At 38.9% G+C, this 20,764-nt stretch overlaps 1 protein-coding gene across 2 annotated transcripts; it reads left to right on the plus strand.

Moving 5' to 3' along the window:
• The first annotated feature begins 1,044 nt into the window (after positions 1-1,044).
• LOC309692848 (uncharacterized protein) lies at positions 1,045-16,759 on the plus strand. 2 transcript variants are annotated; one of them, XM_082511684.1, is made up of 20 exons: positions 1,045-1,345; positions 3,585-4,955; positions 5,650-5,775; positions 5,859-6,021; positions 6,135-6,327; positions 7,649-7,750; positions 8,641-8,712; positions 8,881-8,982; positions 9,869-9,940; positions 10,109-10,210; positions 11,094-11,165; positions 11,334-11,435; positions 12,323-12,394; positions 12,563-12,664; positions 12,877-12,982; positions 13,786-13,944; positions 14,023-14,079; positions 14,512-15,679; positions 15,913-16,008; positions 16,180-16,759. In XM_082511684.1, the coding sequence occupies exons 3-18, from the start codon at positions 5,673-5,675 to the stop codon at positions 14,757-14,759; spliced, it is 1,827 nt and encodes a 608-aa protein (XP_082367810.1). In that variant the 5' UTR covers positions 1,045-1,345; positions 3,585-4,955; positions 5,650-5,672; the 3' UTR covers positions 14,760-15,679; positions 15,913-16,008; positions 16,180-16,759. The 2 variants fall into 2 exon arrangements, with proteins under 2 accessions (XP_082367810.1, XP_082367811.1); XM_082511685.1 differs by having other exon boundaries at positions 14,026-14,079.
• The last annotated feature ends 4,005 nt before the right edge of the window (positions 16,760-20,764 follow it).

The raw sequence follows: 20,764 nt of genomic DNA on the forward strand, positions 1-20,764 counted from the left end.
GAGAAAGTCCGTGAATTAATTTGATCATCTCACTTAACTAAGCTTTCTTTTGGCTGAGTGCCTCTTGCCTGTAAACAGGTGATCACACTGCTGTCATCATTCCCTGTAGGAAACGACAAACTAAAATTAATGGTGCAAGAGAATGTTTTTGTTGATAAAATAATTTGACTTTAGCAGCTGTTTGCACTGTTGAGCGTCACGATTATAGCAGCTAAATTGGGCAAAGCCTACAATCAAAAACATGAAGTATTATTACTTAAAATGCAGGGAAGGAAAACAATTCAAACCATGAATTTTGTTTTGAGAAAGTCCGTGAATTAATTTGATCATCTCACTTAACTAAGACAACCTATATGTGTGAAGAAGACCATAAATTCTTAGTTCAGCTCCTGTCTTAGATTGTTGGCATTGTCCAGTGTTTGTACTACCAAAGCTCCTTTCTCCTTAAGACACATTTAAGGAAACAAGACTTCCATGGTATGCTATAATATCTGCATTCTTCTAAATAATAAATATGCAATTCTATTTTCATAAAGAGTCTCTGATTAAAAAAAACTGTTAAAAAGAGATCACTACAGCTGTTATTAAGGGATATCATTGCTAATTAGTTAAGAGCCACAATTAATAGTTGATTTTGAGTTGATCTCTTGTAATTTAATGTTAATGTAGTTAAAACAATATTATGCATAGGTGTGATAAAGTGGAGTAGCGTGCGTGTGAACAGTGTGTGAAAACCTCACAACCACCAAGGAAAAAGACTAAAGAGCTGTCAAAGGTCTGGAAAGATGTGCAAATGGCTGGAAAGATGAAAGAGGTATAGAATGAGCATTTATTACTGCTGGTATCAAACTGCATTCAAAGGTGGTGGATCAGCTCAAAACTGCACAGGAGTTTTTCATGATCTGAATGCAGTTGGGACCACGATCACCAAAAACACCACACACTGAAATTCTGCAGTGCCCACAAAGGTCCCCCTACTTAAGAAGGCATATTGTAGAGCTGTCTACGTCCACATGTACACTGAAAAAAGTGATATTGTCTCCTTTTAAATATAGCATATTATATTTTGGTATATCTTTTCAATTCAAATGAGTAATTCCTGTCTACATATATAATTCGAGTAACTCCAGAATACATTCCCTGCGTTTTAATCCAATTAATTTTAGTTAATTAAATGTAGCTCAAAATGCTTAAGTATGTTTTTCATAGCCTCCTGCTGGGCCATTTTGCGCATGCGTTAGGACAGGCCACCATTTTGCGCGCGGACTGAAGAAGCGGACTCTTTGTGTGCTGCAAGCGGGCTTAAGTTAATCGCACAACTTCATATAAAGGTGGTCTAGCTTCGGTAAGTAAACCTTTTACGGTCGTTTTTGTTTTATTTTTTTACCTCAGTCAAAGCATGTTGACTCTTTAAGACGTGTGCACATGGAGAAAGAAGTCTAAGTAGTTGTACACCTCTGAACTTTGTCATGAATTTGACTTAAGCTAGCTATGTGCTCTATTAGCTACTGCTCTATTAAAAGAGTAATTGTATTGATGCGTTAAAATGTCATATGTTTTTAGCTTAGTTCTTGTGGCACACTTTGTACTAACAAATTATGGAACGAGGCAATTTCTCTGTAGTTAGCTGTAAAGTTCACTGTACAGTCGCCTGCAGTTTTAAGTGGAGAAATCGTCCCTCCCGCCACAACATTGGCATTAAGGAATAGTCGGGCGGGGGAGGGGGCTTCTGAACGCACCTGCACAGTCAGGGGTGCAGTAGGAAATAAGTAGGATTGGCGTTGCACAACGTCTTTTGTGCAGAAAAAAATAATGGTTGTAAACTGTGGAGGAGAATAACTCAGTGGTTGCCAAAAATGTGAGATCAAAAGGCACTGAGAGTGATGTTTGTCAGAACTGAAATTAACTCAGAAAAGAAGGTGCTTCACTTGATAGAGCTGTTGAGTGCAAGACCTGTCAGCGGTCTGGTTTAGCATTTAAAGCCTCGCTACGTGCTTCCAAACCGCTGCATTTAATCTCAGAGAAAACTAACACAGAGAAGTAAAGCAAGTGTGTAAGTTCATCTCTTTATGTTTGCATAGTATTTCCATGTTGAGCTTAACAACCGATGTATGGAGCCACAGCTGGACTGGCTGTCGGAGTTTTGTATTGAGGGGGAAAGGAAGCGATTTGTTTTATACTTCAGCTAGAATGAAAAAAGACACAAAGCTGGAGTTATTTGGTGTCTTCATTCTGAACAGCTAAAACTTCTTCCCTCATTCTCCCCCCTCCTTCTCCTGTTGCTACTTCAATCATGAAACTGATCGATTATCAGGTGATCGGCTTTTCTGTCGCTAGTCTCTCTCATTTGTTAGTCACCCAGTTTGCGCTAGAAAGAGGAAAACGGCAGATAAACAACAGCAGCACGTTTAAGCTTGATAAGCTGTTGCTAGAATTTTTTTAATATTACTTCTAGTATCCGCTTATGTTTTCTGGAGCCACAGCCGTAATAGCTGCTGGTCATGATAGTTTGGATATGTGGTGAGAAGGAAACATGAAGGTGAAACCAGGAGAAGTTTTTACTGAATCATTAGAGCTGAACAGGTAATGAAGAAACAGGTTTACATTTTAGGTCACATGAATGAGTTGAAGGGAAGTTATGAACTGTTTCTGAGAGACAAATAACTCCAGGATCCTTTTTTAGGTAGCTGACAGCTGGTAACTGTGCAGGGGCGGATCTAGCAAAGTTTTGCTAGGGGCCAGGTAGGGCATTAACAGGGAAAGGGAGACACAAAGACATAATTTTCTTTCTTATTCTCATTTAAAATGTCTAGCTTTTAATAAATAATTATTCTAAATCTTACTACCAAAGTGGTGATCTGGTTAAATGTATAGAGATCCATTATTGTATGTAGTAAATATTAAGTCTAATATATGCCCTAGTAATAGTAGTACATATAGCACTTTTTCCTTTGGGAAGGTACGCTGTCTGCGCTGTCTGCAACTGTATTGAAGAAAAATGTTGAATCAAATTATTATAGAAAAATAATTGATTTCTGTGCATTAAAGTAGATTACGTCAATTAAGCATTATCAGGCGGAGGGTGCGGGGTGGTTTCCTAATATTTTTGCTGGGAGTTGGCAGTCCTATTAGTTAGTTTAATATTTCTATGTACTGTTTAGAATACCTGAATAAGGAGGATGGTGTAAGTTTTTTAGGTTGATCAGTATTGCTGAAGTATAAAATATTTTGGGTGCAGTGTATTTTTTGCATACAGGTATAACAGAATAGCTTTAATGTTTTGTTTTTAAAACTGAGTATGAACTTATACAAAATGCAGCAAAATATTTATAAAAACAGTTTTATTTATTATAAAATACACTATATCGGATTCATATCGGCATCGGCAGATAATCAAATTTATGATATCGGTATCGGACATAAAAAAGTGGTATCGTGCCATCTGTAGTTTGCACAGAGGCACAAGTAAGATTTGTTTTGTTACAAGGGAGTATCATGAAGTAATGCACTAATGGCTTGGAAACGGTAATTGTTTGTCTTTCTAAAGTTTTTTTTTATTTTTATTTGTCTTCCTTTTCTGGCAGATTTTCTTCCCCTTATGTGTTACTGTTTATTCAAGAAGATGGTGTTATTTTGGTAAGTACATGCAAATTCCTTACATATTTATCACAACAGTATTTGTCACAGTATTGCAGGGACAAGTTTATCTATCTCATCTTAAGGGTTCTTGTGATTATTAATATTGATATTAATTAATATCAATTAATATATATGATTAAATTTCTTTTATCCAGGACAAAAGAAAAAAAAAACTTGCGAAAGTGAAATGAAAAACAGGAATTTAGTTCTTGTGAGTTAAGAGGATGCAGAGCATAGGGTTAGATGGAGGTGGATCATTCACTGTGGTGATCCCTGAAGGAAACAGCCAAGAGAAAAAGGATCAGATTGCAAAAAAAAATGTGGTTTGTTTGCATACATGAGTCTTTACGGTACCCACAGGACTCCTGAAGTATAAGTACTCTGAAGTTTGCAGAGCAATTTCAGAGATGTTTGGGGCTTACATGGCAAGCATGTTTTTAGTTGCACATCTAAATTTTCTCTGCTCTCTGTTGCTGATGGCAGAGTTCTGCCCCGCTGACCTCACAGGTGAGACACTCCCACCAGTGGACAAAGAGCACAGGAAAATGTGTTGCCAACCACCTGAAACAGACAAATATCTGCTTTTTAAAACCCTTTAAACCCGTTAAATGGACTGATGCCATTCATTTCTTCTTTGATTAACAGTAGTAACATCCTTCATGCACTGTATACTAACCCATATGATAATCATGCTTTATGAAGTGATGGCAATTGCATTGTAGCATTTAATGAAGAAATAACAAAATAATCATACCAATGATTAAGCACCAGTCTTCTTTTTTTCTGTGTGTGTGTGTGTGTGTGTGTGTGTGTGTGTGTGTCTATGTGGTATGGATTGACATTTGACCTGCGCTGTACCTGGGCTCCGGGGACATTTCGACTTTTTGCTGTGTATTCATGTGTCCCCCTAAAACATGACTTGTAAATGCATTTTTAAGTGTCTAAATAATAATTTTTTCTACTTCTTATGAGGTCATTATTTATCTTTTGACCTGTATTTGCTTAAACTGTAGTGTAAATTCATTTATTAAACTATAATTAAAAGATTTTCTGATTTTCTTAAAAGTCCACCTATACCCCCTCACCTGATTTTTGTGTATTCCAGTGTATTGCACAGCGACGTTTCGAGTTAGAGTGGATGTGTGTAGGTACTGCAATTTAATACACATTTTCAATACACACGGCCGGAAGTCATTGTGATTGGTAGGCTATATATATAGGCGGTACCTACAGGAAACGGCGCCACAACTTTCGCGCGCGTGCCCTTTAACAAGTGTATGTCGACGGCAATACGAAGACGGATTAAAAACACAAAGGTAAGCCTTTTTTAATGTAAAATGCACCATGACTTTAATACTATATGAAATTATAGGTGCACAGGCCTATATTAAACTGGTTTAATTTATGCTTTATGGACTGTTAGTGAGTCTTTGAAGAAGTAAAACGGCCCCAGCGTTTGTCATTGAGTAAATAAAATAGGGCTGACGACTAACCGCGTCAACGCGATAAAGCGGGCTAACCCGTGTTAGGATTTACTCGGTGTTAAAGCATTATTGTGGCTTAAACGTGTTAATGCCGACATCGCGACTAACGCGATTAACAATTAAACCAGCGCAGTCTGAGTCAAAATCCCTGATGTCGCTGTTAGCTAATTTCGGGCAGTTTGTCCAATGTCTGTCCATTCTGCTGACAGCCCTAAAATAAAAGCAAGGGTATAAGTGTATTTAGTCGTGTATTTATTTATATGCCTGAAGAAAAAACTTCTTACAGTTTTGATGCCTAAGCTTTCTCAGTACTTGTATCACTCTCTGCAGTCGCCATTACAGAAATGTCACATGTCGCCATTTTGAGTACTAGGCCTTTAACATTTTAAAAGAAGGCATAAATTAGCACTATGAATAAGTCAGCTGTGTTTATGCTGTAAACTACACTACTGCTAGTTCTGCTACTACTGATGATGATGACAATGATGACGATAATCGTAATACTTTATATGCTTTGGTAATACAGCCAATCAAAACGTACAGGAGAACATGCGAAGGAGACGCATTCCTCCACGGGAGGATGCAGTCTGTCATGTTTCTGCTGGAAGGGACAAACTGGGACTTGATATCCACTACATAAATGCCTTCAAAGGTAAGTTGGTCTTTAGTTTGGATTAGATTTGGAGTTTGTCACTTTGTCTTTTGTCACTCACTTGGTATGCCTCTGCAATTCAGGTCGGGGCATTTTCACGACTGTTCCATTCCAAAAAGGAGACTTTCTTTTGGAATACAGAGGTAAACTCATAACAAAAGAAGAATGTGAGCGGAGACACAGAGTTTATCATGACAGCCTGAAGGTGTTCATGTTTGAATTCAAGTTTGATGGAAAACTCTGGTGGTGCGTATTATATCAGTGTAGTTTGATTAAGATTAAATTACACATTGCTTTTGATTTATGAAAAAAAAGCTTCCTAACTAGTTAAGCTAATACTTTTTTGCCTAACCCCACAGTGTGGATGCATCTCAAGAAGATGGGTCATTAGGCAGACTTGTCAACGACAACCACATCAGTCCAAGTGCTAAGATGAAAATATTAAATATCAATGGAAAGCCCCATCTATGCTTATTTGCAAGCAGAGACATAAGTCCAGGTGAAGAAATAGACTATAATTATGGTGACTCGGATTGGCTCTGGAGATGCAAGGTATTTCTACAATTGTACTTTTTGGAACTGATAAATTGCATACCCTAAGCCATTTTTACATTTGTACCTACTCAAATTGGCTTAACGTGACTTACGGCATCTAGTTTTTCACTGAAATTGAGTATCACCTACTGTGCCTGGGGTAACTATAGCAATGCAGCCGAGCATCCAGTGATATAAATGCCACAGCAAGCATGGACGTCAAGGTGACAAAATGCCTGCTGCTCAGTCTATACTTTAGTGTTCAATTCAGGGATCACGCTGTTAATTTTGGTCGCTATTTCAAACATTTCAGAGTTTCAAAAATGATGGCTTGGATTTTCACGAAGGAGGCGCACTCATAACTTATCGAGTGACACCATTGACCAGCCACCTGGTGGCATTCAGTCTATGTCAAATTTTCTGATCACTTTGGATCACTTGGAACCTTGGTGCAGTAGTTACTGAAAAACTACATGGTACTATAACCTACTGGAAAAACAGGGGTAGGTACTAATGGAAAACAGGCAATTGTGATGGCTGCCACATCAAAGCCCTCTAAAAGCACTAAAAAAATATCAGCAGGTATGCAGAAATAAAAAATGGCTTTCGGTTTCTAAATTTTAACAGTGATTGATGTTTAATGTGATTCTACACAGCAAAATCTCCAGTGTTAAATTAACACTGGAGAGTGTCTATAAGGGTCCACACCTCTGAGTGTTAAATACAACACTGTTGAGTGTTAAATTAACACTTTTGACAGTGTTATATGTTTAAAAGTAACCTAGTCAGTTTTGAAGATTAACAATGGCTAACACTGAGCAGTGCTGATTTTCTAACACTGGAAAATAACTCAAAATGTTAGAAATATTCCAGTGTTAGAAAATCAGCACTGCTCAGTGTTAGTCTTTGTTAATCTTCAAAACTGACTAGGTTACTTTTAAACATATAACACTGTCAAAAGTGTTAATTCAACACTCAACAGTGTTGTGTGGACCCATATAGACACTCTCTAGTGTTAATTTAACACTGGAGATTTTGCTGTGTAGCCTCTTTAGTTAGATTCATTTTAAATTTTGTCCCTCGAAGATAAATGGGCCCTAGTGACAGTTCGTTGCTGCTACAGGTGATTGTTTTACTCCTTTAGCAATGGCTTAAAAAATAAAGAAATCACACTGACTATTTGTCTCTTAATCATAGGGCCTTAAATTCTCTATACATGACAGTGAATATTTTAAAGACAATAGCTTGAAACTTATCTTTCTCATACAGTTTATTTAATGTTTCAAAATCCTCTTCAAAAATGCACTGTATATTCATTTTCTATCTGTTACACACGAAGACGGAGACCAGCCAGATTCAGAAGACTGTGAGCTGCCTAAAGCCGCAACCAAACAGCTTTCCAAACAATGATCTGGACCTGAAACATCCAGAGCCTGAAAGGGTAAATATAATCCAGTGTACCACTTAATGAACTAATAATTTAATCTATCATCATTCTTTATGGATGCTGTGTGTGTGTGTGTGTGTTTGGCTGTCACCTGGGTGTGATGTGATTTACATGGACCGTGGCTTGTAGGTCCTTTTCATTGTTTCAAAGTGCAAGTCTGGATAACATCTGAGTGTGTGTGTGTGTTAACCACCCAAATGTGACTTAGGAGGACCACACTGTTATTGGGGGACTCCGTCAAAGTTTGCTTCATGGTGACATCACTCTGGTTTTAGGAGGGGTCTTCTCGTATGTCTTGACAGTTTGACCTACAGCATGCAGAACTGACTGCATGTGCTTTGTTTCTATGTTGAAATTTTTTGAAACTCAGGCTTGAACATTAAGATAGATAGTACTATACAACTTCTTAACTTGTTTTAGGCACTTTTTACTGCTTTAGTGCATGGGCTCTCTCTGGCTGTGTACTCTGGCTTCTTCCCACAGTCCAAAGATGTAGCTTATGGGGTTAGGTTAACTGGTGATTCAAAACTGCCCTTTGGTGTGAATGCAAATGCTTGTCCTTCCATGTTAGACTGGTGATCTGTCCAGGTTGTACTGCCCTATGGTAGCTGGTATAGGCCCCAAAACTGCTACCCCACAATCCTGATAAGGATAAGTGGAAGAGGATGGATGATTGCAAAGGAATCAGTTGTTAATTATTGTAGCCAGTATTTTTTTTCAGAAGAAAACATTTCTTGAGTGGAAAGCCCCCCCCCCACACACACACACACACACACACACACACACACACACATGCAAATTAAAAACAGAAGCACAGGCCTGCCCAGTACAGTTGCAAGAAGAGCACTTGGTCTAATCTTTGTGCCATCTTTTCTTTGTTGCAGGATCTTGATGAAGAAATGCCTCAGCAAGGCTCAGAAGCCATGCATTCTTCTTCAGTGCAAGATTTTGAAGAGGTAACATTGACCTAGGACAGATTTTAATGAATGTTTCTCATGCACGATGTGTACCTTACGCTATTTGCCGATAGTGAAATGGTTTATTCATCCTCTTGAGTGATGCATTTTTAGTAACTGTCAGATTACTGTTCTTTTGTCTTCATTCTCTATCTGTTACACACGAAGACTGAGACCAGCCAGATTCAGAAGACTGTGAGCTGCCTAAAGCCGCAACCAAACAGCTTTCCAAACAATGATCTGGACCTGAAACATCCAGAGCCTGAAAGGGTAAATATAATCCAGTGTACCACTTAATGAACTAATAATTTAATCTATCATCATTCTTTATGGATGCTGTGTGTGTGTGTGTGTTTGGCTGTCACCTGGGTGTGATGTGATTTACATGGACCGTGGCTTGTAGGTCCTTTTCATTGTTTCAAAGTGCAAGTCTGGATAACATCTGAGTGTGTGTGTGTTAACCACCCAAATGTGACTTAGGAGGACCACACTGTTATTGGGGGACTCCGTCAAAGTTTGCTTCATGGTGACATCACTCTGGTTTTAGGAGGGGTCTTCTCGTATGTCTTGACAGTTTGACCTACAGCATGCAGAACTGACTGCATGTGCTTTGTTTCTATGTTGAAATTTTTTGAAACTCAGGCTTGAACATTAAGATAGATAGTACTATACAACTTCTTAACTTGTTTTAGGCACTTTTTACTGCTTTAGTGCATGGGCTCTCTCTGGCTGTGTACTCTGGCTTCTTCCCACAGTCCAAAGATGTAGCTTATGGGGTTAGGTTAACTGGTGATTCAAAACTGCCCTTTGGTGTGAATGCAAATGCTTGTCCTTCCATGTTAGACTGGTGATCTGTCCAGGCTGTACTGCCCTATGGTAGCTGGTATAGGCCCCAAAACTGCTACCCCACAATCCTGATAAGGATAAGTGGAAGAGGATGGATGATTGCAAAGGAATCAGTTGTTAATTATTGTAGCCAGTATTTTTTTCAGAAGAAAACATTTCTTGAGTGGAAAGCCCCCCCCACCCCCCCACCCCCCCCACACACACACACACACACACACATGCAAATTAAAAACAGAAGCACAGGCCTGCCCAGTACAGTTGCAAGAAGAGCACTTGGTCTAATCTTTGTGCCATCTTTTCTTTGTTGCAGGATCTTGATGAAGAAATGCCTCAGCAAGGCTCAGAAGCCATGCATTCTTCTTCAGTGCAAGATTTTGAAGGGGTAACATTGACCTAGGACAGATTTTAATGAATGTTTCTCATGCACGATGTGTACCTTACGCTATTTGCCGATAGTGAAATGGTCTATTCATCCTCTTGAGTGATGCATTTTTAGTAACTGTCAGATTACTGTTCTTTTGTCTTCATTCTCTATCTGTTACACACGAAGACTGAGACCAGCCAGATTCAGAAGACTGTGAGCTGCCTAAAGCTGCAACCAAACAGCTTTCCAAACAATGATCTGGACCTGAAACATCCAGAGCCTGAAAGGGTAAATATAATCCAGTGTACCACTTAATGAACTAATAATTTAATCTATCATCATTCTTTATGGATGCTGTGTGTGTGTGTGTTTGGCAGTCACCTGGGTGTGATGTGATTTACATGGACCGTGGCTTGTAGGTCCTTTTCATTGTTTCAAAGTGCAAGTCTGGATAACATCTGAGTGTGTGTGTGTGTGTGTGTGTTAACCACCCAAATGTGACTTAGGAGGACCACACTGTTATTGGGGGACTCCGTCAAAGTTTGCTTCATGGTGACATCACTCTGGTTTTAGGAGGGGTCTTCTCGTATGTCTTGACAGTTTGACCTACAGCATGCAGAACTGACTGCATGTGCTTTGTTTCTATGTTGAAATTTTTTGAAACTCAGGCTTGAACATTAAGATAGATAGTACTATACAACTTCTTAACTTGTTTTAGGCACTTTTTACTGCTTTAGTGCATGGGCTCTCTCTGGCTGTGTACTCTGGCTTCTTCCCACAGTCCAAAGATGTAGCTTATGGGGTTAGGTTAACTGGTGATTCAAAACTGCCCTTTGGTGTGAATGCAAATGCTTGTCCTTCCATGTTAGACTGGTGATCTGTCCAGGTTGTACTGCCCTATGGTAGCTGGTATAGGCCCCAAAACTGCTACCCCACAATCCTGATAAGGATAAGTGGAAGAGGATGGATGATTGCAAAGGAATCAGTTGTTAATTATTGTAGCCAGTATTTTTTTCAGAAGAAAACATTTCTTGAGTGGAAAGCCCCCCCCCCACACACACACACACACACACACACACATGCAAATTAAAAACAGAAGCACAGGCCTGCCCAGTACAGTTGCAAGAAGAGCACTTGGTCTAATCTTTGTGCCATCTTTTCTTTGTTGCAGGATCTTGATGAAGAAATGCCTCAGCAAGGCTCAGAAGCCATGCATTCTTCTTCAGTGCAAGATTTTGAAGAGGTAACATTGACCTAGGACAGATTTTAATGAATGTTTCTCATGCACGATGTGTACCTTACGCTATTTGCCGATAGTGAAATGGTTTATTCATCCTCTTGAGTGATGCATTTTTAGTAACTGTCAGATTACTGTTCTTTTGTCTTCATTCTCTATCTGTTACACACGAAGACTGAGACCAGCCAGATTCAGAAGACTGTGAGCTGCCTAAAGCCGCAACCAAACAGCTTTCCAAACAATGATCTGGACCTGAAACATCCAGAGCCTGAAAGGGTAAATATAATCCAGTGTACCACTTAATGAACTAATAATTTAATCTATCATCATTCTTTATGGATGCTGTGTGTGTGTGTGTGTTTGGCTGTCACCTGGGTGTGATGTGATTTACATGGACCGTGGCTTGTAGGTCCTTTTCATTGTTTCAAAGTGCAAGTCTGGATAACATCTGAGTGTGTGTGTGTGTGTGTGTGTTAACCACCCAAATGTGACTTAGGAGGACCACACTGTTATTGGGGGACTCCGTCAAAGTTTGCTTCATGGTGACATCACTCTGGTTTTAGGAGGGGTCTTCTCGTATGTCTTGACAGTTTGACCTACAGCATGCAGAACTGACTGCATGTGCTTTGTTTCTATGTTGAAATTTTTTGAAACTCAGGCTTGAACATTAAAATAGATAGTACTATACAACTTCTTAACTTGTTTTAGGCACTTTTTACTGCTTTAGTGCATGGGCTCTCTCTGGCTGTGTACTCTGGCTTCTTCCCACAGTCCAAAGATGTAGCTTATGGGGTTAGGTTAACTGGTGATTCAAAACTGCCCTTTGGTGTGAATGCAAATGCTTGTCCTTCCATGTTAGACTGGTGATCTGTCCAGGTTGTACTGCCCTATGGTAGCTGGTATAGGCCCCAAAACTGCTACCCCACAATCCTGATAAGGATAAGTGGAAGAGGATGGATGGATTGCAAAGGAATCAGTTGTTAATTATTGTAGCCAGTATTTTTTTCAGAAGAAAACATTTCTTGAGTGGAAAGCCCCCCCCACCCCCCCCCCCCACACACACACACACACATGCAAATTAAAAACAGAAGCACAGGCCTGCCCAGTACAGTTGCAAGAAGAGCACTTGGTCTAATCTTTGTGCCATCTTTTCTTTGTTGCAGGATCTTGATGAAGAAATGCCTCAGCAAGGCTCAGAAGCCATGCATTCTTCTTCAGTGCAAGATTTTGAAGAGGTAACATTGACCTAGGACAGATTTTAATGAATGTTTCTCATGCACGATGTGTACCTTACGCTATTTGCCGATAGTGAAATGGTCTATTCATCCTCTTGAGTGATGCATTTTTAGTAACTGTCAGATTACTGTTCTTTTGTCTTCATTCTCTATCTGTTACACACGAAGACTGAGACCAGCCAGATTCAGAAGACTGTGAGCTGCCTAAAGCCGCAACCAAACAGCTTTCCAAACAATGATCTGGACCTGAAACATCCAGAGCCTGAAAGGGTAAATATAATCCAGTGTACCACTTAATGAACTAATAATTTAATCTATCATCATTCTTTATGGATGCTGTGTGTGTGTGTGTTTGGCAGTCACCTGGGTGTGATGTGATTTACATGGACGAAGTTTATTAGTTGATATCTGCAACTGAATTGAAAACACCTCACCTTTCCAACTGTCCAAAACAAATAAATGTTGCAATATTTTGCTAACAGTGTCACAATCATCGTCTGGTGTGCACAACAATATCATCTTTGGACAAGTGCATTCAGTGTGTGGGACTGGTTTCCTCCCTCAAGTGGCTTGGCTATAAGTGCAAAGGTGAGACATTTAGTGAATAGGTACATTATATAGTAAAAAGCATTAATGGAGTTCAACAAGTTAAGACTAGCTGAAATGAACACTGCTCCCTTTTTAATTAATGGGTGGTCACGTCTAATTAAAGAAATGTAGTATTACCTCATTGGTGCAGGACCTTGTAAAAATGGTATACTTGGGATTGTCCTCAATTCCCCATTCCATAACATAAACTGCTCAAAATAATAAAGGGAACACTTAAACAATGCGATGTTACTCCAAGTCAGTCACACTTCTGTTATATCAAACTGTTCACTTAGGAAGTAACACTGACAACCAGTTTCACATGCTGTTTTGCAAATAGAGTAGACAACAAGTGGAAATTATAGTCAATTCACCATAATAAAGGACTGGTTCTGCAGGTGGTGACCACAGACCACTTCTCAGCACTTATTCTTTCTGGCTGATGTTATGGTCACTTCTGAATGCTGGCGGTGATTTCATTTTAGTGGTAGCATGAGACAGTCTACAACCCACACAAGTGGCTCAGGTAGTGCAGCTCATCTAGCGTAGCACATCAATGTGAGCTGTGGCAAGAAGGTTTGCTGTGTCTGTTAGTGTAGTGTCCAGAGCATGGAGGTGCTACCTGGATGTGGAGTAGGCCATAGGAGGGCAACAACCCAGCAGCAGGCCTTAAATAGTAAAACTATGTACTATAATTTCCAGTATTTGCTCTGTTTTTTGTCATATCTCGTTGTTAATGTGAGGTTTTTGGGGGGGTTGTATGTGTTTGGTTTTTTTGGTTTTTTTCCCCCACAATTTCTCAGATGAAATTGCATTAAGTGATGCTGAAACAAAGGACAGTGAGAGTGAATCAGATGATGATGACACATCACTCACAATGTCGGCGTGTGGCACCAGTGAGCCTGTACATGCAGTAGCTGATTCCACAAACACAGCGCAGCCCCAAGACACTGTAGATTGTGGTAAGTTACCACTAGCTTGGTTTCTGTGGATAAAATGTTTGTTACAAATATTAAAACTTAATCAAATTGTGTAATCAGCAGATGAAGGACTACTCACAATGCCTGCAGCAAGTGAGACTGCTGCTCCCTCTGAAGGTAAGGGGTGCAGTTGGTTCTCGAAGCTTATTATTGTTTCATCACTTTGCAACATATGGCAAACTGCAGAGTGGTGGCAAAAAGTCACTTGGATGAGTGACAAAATGTTTCTCCCACTGAAAACGCTACGTCCAGATTAACAGAATCAACGTTTTGGGATTTACTTACCTGGATGATTGAGCATGCATCAAGAGACTTTTATTCAACTTTTTATTCAGTCTTTTATTCACAGCGGAACACTAAATGTTGTCTCATTTTAGAAATTTGATAAATTTTCAAACAGAATTTTAGCTCGTTTTGATATTGATGGTAGCAACACATTTCAGAAGTTAGTACAGGGTAGCATCCATTCTTTTAACAAGCAAATGTTTTTTGTTTTTTTTGTTTGGTTTTTTGTTTGTTTTAACTACTACTACTTTATATATCTTCCAGAGAAAAATGCTGCTCAATCCCACAATTCCCGAAGAGCTCCCAAAAACATGTGGTCCAAGGCTGAGGTTGCTGCAGTGATGAGGCATTTGAAAGACCACATAAACGAAGGGAAACTAGCCACCAAAAATGAATGCAGTCATTGCAAATTGGTAGAAGATCCGGTGTTGGCAGGAAGAACAGTTCAAAACATAAGAGATTTTGTAAGAAACAGAGGATTAACTGCAAAAAGGCAGAAAAAAATGAACTAAAATAACTGTTTAGAGAGCTGTGGTTTTACATCTTGGTCAGATTGCCAATTGTTGTTAACACTGATGTTCTGTTTAAAGAAAAAAAAGTTCTTGTTAAATACAGAAGTAGTTTGTATTTCATAATTTTTACATTTAATTTATTTAGGGTTTTTTTTGACGGGTTATATTTAAAATAAAAAATTATAAATGCATATTTTCTCCCCTTAATATTTACCTTTAAACTATTAAAATTCATTTTAAATGTTTTTAATTTTTCTGTTTTCTATATTTTTATATTTCTGTGGGAAGCGTGGGCATTTTTGTCCATAGATTTCTTTTTTTATTTATGGTTAAAATTAATGTTCAGATCCAAGAACACTAATAAAATGATGTTCCAGTAATCCTGTGTCCTGTCAGATGTGTATTCATGGTAATGATGAGCTATTTAAATATTACATCATTGTCCCTTTAAAGACCCAATATTGCTTTTTTTGGACCTCATAAAACACATTGTTGTCAAGTGGACAATGTCTCCAGAAAACACAATAGAGTCTGGTTGGTGTGTATCAGTGTATCTAGACTTCTATAGGGAGTGTATGAGGTCTGAAGTGACCCAAATTTTTTTCAGATTTTTTCGAACACTTTAACCTCGCTCCCTTGGCTCTAAGTCCTTTCAAAAGGGTAGTCCACTTAAACCACCACCGGGCGGATTGACGTAGTATAGTCCCGCCATACCACATAGACCCGTATGTGTGTGTGTGTGTGTGTGTGTGTGAGAGATACAGGTAAATGCTGAATTCCAGTGTATTACAACACTTCAACTGGAGATGACCTTCGCGGCACAGTTAGACAGAATTACACCTCAGTTGATGACAGTTTTCCAGAAGAAGGGCGGTGTTTCTGGGCAGAAACTTGCCCACCACTTGCAGATCATGCAAGAGGTAAATCTGAATATTGCAAATTCTATTTGGATTTCTTTTGTCTTAAGTGGCAGGTCACTGGTGAGTCCAATAAGCCGTTTTAGGTGACCAGCCAAGCAATCAAAATTTTGAAATTTCATATATAAATTTTATTTACTATGTTTGAACTGACATATGATAAAATTTACTTATTGCGAATGTCAGACATTGTTCTTTTTTCCAAATTGGTTTAATCAGCAACTCTCTTTAAACAGGCTGAAAGTGATGTTAAAGTGAAAAGGGAAGCAGTTCTCAGGGCACTTTGCCTCTACCTTGGTGAAGAGGACGGAAGCCTTATTCGGGAGTTCTTTGTAAGTCATTTAAGTCATTGTAAGCAAGTCATCTATACACACACTTTTTAGATAGATATCTGTGTGTGTGTGTATTACACACACACACACACACACACACACAAACGACTAGATTGGAATTTAATTGTAGAGTTAATTGTTTTTTCTTTTACCTTTTTATTAAATGTTTAGGACATTGAAGGAGATGATATCCAGAGAGACCTGAAGAAGCACACCATGGGCATTTATGTCATCAACAGGGAGGATGGACAAAATGGACATTATGATGACATTGGAATATTTGTTGAAGGGGAGATAGTCATGGACAACATTGGATCTCTGGCCCAAGCTTGTGCATTGATGCTTGGAGTAATCTATGCACTAAACCTAGCCTTCCCCAAGGAATTGAAGGACTATTATGAATTCATTTAGAAAGTGTTGATGGGATTCGATGGTGAAAAGCTCTCCCCCAAAGTCTTTGGGCTGAAGAACAAAATTGCTACTGGATAGGAAGATTTCTAAAATAACACATCAAGAGAATGCTGTTATGTAAATTACCAATGACTGGTGCTCTTGTGAATAGGAGTGAAACTCTTGTACAACCATCATTTGTTCTGTGTTATGTTTCGATTGAACATTTTAACTTTCAATAATGAATGTTTCACGTGTGGTACATTTGAGTAGCTTGAAGAGCAACTTTGTAATTATTCAGTTATAGCTGCTGCCCTGCGTATAATCAGTGTTAACTCAACCGGATAAAAAAAAAAAAACATTCATGATTACCACACTGCAGCACACTGGTAACACTTTAAAGACTATTAATTGTTTTGAAGCGAGTATGTTAGGTCAGAAAATATGTAAACACATTCAGAATCTTCAAGGAAGGACTAGAATGGAAAGACAGTGGTCAATAAGCAGTAAGGAAAACACAAGTTTAATTTTAAGTCTAATTACCTTATTAAAATGCAATTTCTAAATATGGATCGCAGAACAGCAAGTCTGAAACTGGTTAGTTTGTGGATGCATCAGTTTCTAATTGTGATACATTATACTGCTGGTAGTGTTTTATTCTTTTATGTAAGGAGTTTTTTTTTTTTCTTTTTTAGAGGAAGAGAAACATTGGTTAACATTTCTCTTGTCTGTTGTTTCTGTTTTGTTTGAATACAGCTTTTTAAAGCTACTAGTTCATAGGCAAAAGTTTTGTAATTTGTATTATACAAATTGCAGCAATTTCCCTTAGAGATGTGGATTCTTATTCTGTTTGCAACAAATTTTGCATTAATAAATGATGTGAAAGAATGTTGTAGTTTTCATTATTGACGTTTTTAAAAACTACAAATCAGGGTAAGCAATATTTTTTAAGTAAACTTAACTTAATTGAAATAGAGAGAAATTAACAATTTGATTGATTTGAATATAAGTTTGGGACATAAGTGTAAAGGAAACAAATTATTCTGGTACATTTAACATGACCTTAGTTGGACTTACTAATAATATTTGACTAAGACGTATCCACAACAGTTAAGTTAAAGTAGCTTAAAAATATATGTTGGTTTTACTCGCTTAAATTAAATTCAGTGTACTTAAAAAATATTTCTGGATTCAAACAAATTTATTTCGTGCAACCACTTGTCATAAAAAAATTGAGTAAATTGAACAAAACATTTTTTTCAGTGTACCCGGGTATTTTTGAAAACACAGATTTTTCGATGCGTTTGCACCTTTCGTCCACACGTAAACTGCGTTTTCGGTCACTGAAAACGGAGATTTCTAAAAACACCTGCCAGGGTGGATATTTTCGAAAACTCAGTTTTTGCCTTTATGTGTGGATGAGAAAAATGGAGAAAACGCAGCGTCAAAGGTGTGCGCCTTTTTTGACGTCACACTGTGCGCCACGTTATTGTTTCCGTGAAATGAATTTCTACAATACTGTTACTGTTAACTGTACTCTCTGCAGTGTTTAAATGCTTACATATACACACACAGTTACTGTCCCTCCACACATATGACTCTGTTCTGCTTCTAAGCCCCAGCTTTGTTTACTGTTTCCCACCCAGGCTTCTAGACTTCTGATTGGCCAACATTTCTACACGGTTAGGAATATATCGCCACCTGTTGCTTTGGCATGTTCCTACCAGCGTTTTCCTTCATTTCTGTGTTTACGTGTGGAAAATCTCCATTTTCAAAAATACCCGTGTACGTGTGGACGTAGCCTCAAGGTGAACATTTATTCAGTTTCGTTTAAATATTATTTATGTATATCGCAACAACAGTTGCCTCAAGGAGCTTTGTATTGTAAGGTATAGACCCTAAAATAATAGAGAGAAAACGCCAACATTCAAATGACTGTCTATACCTATTGCAGTGTAATTAAGAAAGTGTTCAAGGTCACCTTATTTAGCTCTAACTATATGCCTTATCAAAAAGGACTGACGACTGTCTCCCATTGTAATTTCAAATACCCTAGGAACCACAAGTAAGTGAAGTGAAGTGCTCTATTAGGGAGATGTGATACTATGAGGTCTTTTAGAGATAATGGGGCCTGGTTATTTAGGACCTTCTATGTGAGGAAGAATTTTAAATTCTAGGGATCCAATGAAGAGAAGCCATTATAAGAGAAATATACCCTCTCTTTCTAGTTTCTGAATTCTGGATCAACTGAATAACAACTGATAACAATGAATTGCAATAGTCCAGCGAAGTAGAAATGCACGCAGGAACTAGTTTTTTTTTAACATTACTCTTACAGTCTGTCTCTAATTTTAGAGATAATGTGCAAATGTAGCAGAAAGCAGTCCACATTGAAGGACAGATTCATCTATATTATTCTGAGAAGGCGAGGGAGAAAGTGCTGTGGTCAGATTAAAACCAAAATCAAGTTCTTTGCCATCAACTCGACACACTGTGTCTGGAAGAAGACAAATACTGCTTATGACAAAAAGAACAGCATCCCCACAGTTAAGCATGGCATTGTATACACTGGAGGCTGTTTTTCTGCTAAGGTTATAAGACGACTTCTCCGGATTAAGGGACTAGTGGAAGACAACCTCCTTCCCTTAAACTCTAAATTTACAGCCCACTATAAGGTGAGATCTGTAATGCTGGGGGCTTTAGCTCCAGCCCATATGTCATGGTCTAAGTGAGTGTTTTTCCACTGGTCCTGCAGTGTCTACCCATTCTGGGTGGAGCCCAGAGTCCAGACCTGCCTTGTTCACCTGTTCGTCATTGTCGGCAATCAGCAGGAAGTGTATTCAAGATCAGCATCTCCACCAGTTATCTGCCAGTCCATCAGCATCCTTATGGTTGTCTTCAGGTGACGTAGAAATTCTCTGTTCCATTTTTTGGATTGGATCAACGTCCCTCCAAGCCACAAGCCCATGTCCATCTGAGTTGATTGTTTACCTCTGCCCTTGGCTGCAGATCTGATTTGTGGAATATTCACCTGTGTGGCATTATGCTCCTCTAGATTCCCACCATCTCACCTGCCTGTCCTGCTGCCCACCAGTTTCTCTTACATCTGGAAAAACAGATTGGAAGTTGCATTATTCTTGACACTTACTTGGATTCCCTCCCCTCACATCCACTCGCCTGCAGATACCAGGAAGCCACCCACCATTCCCGTGTTACTTATTTTCCTGATTTTCTCTCCCACAAATCATTAATTATTCTCTCCTTTGTTGCAATGCCATCGTCCAGAGACTCTTAATCGCTCGCATGGTTGAAGCAGAGCTCCTAGATTCACATCTCGACACCATATTAGTGAAAAGTAATCCTTGCCTCCACACTTTGTTTCGTATTTGGGTCCACGGTCTCTCTCTTCGGCCACCTGGCCATGACACCATAAGACATTTTTATGGTTATATATATATATATATATATATATATATATATATATATATATATATATATATATATATATATATTAGGGGTGCAACGATATTCGTATCGATATTGAACCGTTCGATACAGTGCTTTCGGTTCGGTACACATATGTATCGAACAATACAAAATTTTTAATTTATTTTATCAACTTTCCTTCTGACGATGCTGTCTGTGTTGAGCGCTCAGTGAATCTGCGTTCGACTACTCCGCCTAGGCTCGACAGTGCAGCCTAGGCGGAGTAGTCGAACGCAGATTCACTGAGCGCTCAACACAGACAGCATCGTCAGAAGGAAGAGCGCAGGGCAAGCTAGCGAGACAGAAGTTAAGCTCTCCTTGCAACATGGACCTCCTCCACCCTCATTCAGATCTGGCGTTTGGAATTATTTTGGTTTTCATGTGACGTATGACCCTGAAGGTAAGCGAGTCATGGACTAAAGTAAAACAGTATGTTGGATGTGCCATGCAATGCTCAATTACATGGGTTTATTTTGGAAAGAGACATTTCTCTGTAATAAACTCTCTTTTCCAAAGATGAGTGATTCCTCAATCAGATACAGGGCTCGCAATATCGCTAGCCCGACGTCCCGGGGCTAGCGATTTTTTTTCAGTCGGGCTACCAAAATCGATCTCTGCCCTGCCCGTCGGGCTATTGTAGGAAGGAAAAATATATGTCAATGCTTTTGCATTCTTTCAGAAATGTAGCTGGGTAATTATGTCATTGGCATCGGTGAGCCACTGTCAATATGTAACATATTGAAATCGCGTTTGAATTTGCGCTTGTTTTTTTTGCTTTCACTTTGCAATCGCGCGAACTGTGTATAGAGAGCGACAGCACTGATCTGTGAGTGATGATAATTTGTGCACCAATTCCTCTGACATCGTCTTATTAATTGGT

Source organism: Aulonocara stuartgranti, assembly GCF_965226115.1.
Source record: "Aulonocara stuartgranti genome assembly, chromosome: 17".
Taxonomy (NCBI): Eukaryota; Metazoa; Chordata; class Actinopteri; order Cichliformes; family Cichlidae; genus Aulonocara; species Aulonocara stuartgranti.

Coding starts and splice junctions, on each gene's coding strand:
- LOC309692848 (XM_082511684.1), top strand. CDS start 5,673: ATGCGAAGGAGACGCATTCCTCCACGGGAGGATGCAGTCTGTCATGTT. Junction 8,983..9,868: donor AACATCCAGAGCCTGAAAGG/GTAAATATAATC, acceptor TCTTTGTTGCAG/GATCTTGATGAAGAAATGCC. Junction 9,941..10,108: donor CAGTGCAAGATTTTGAAGGG/GTAACATTGACC, acceptor TTACACACGAAG/ACTGAGACCAGCCAGATTCA.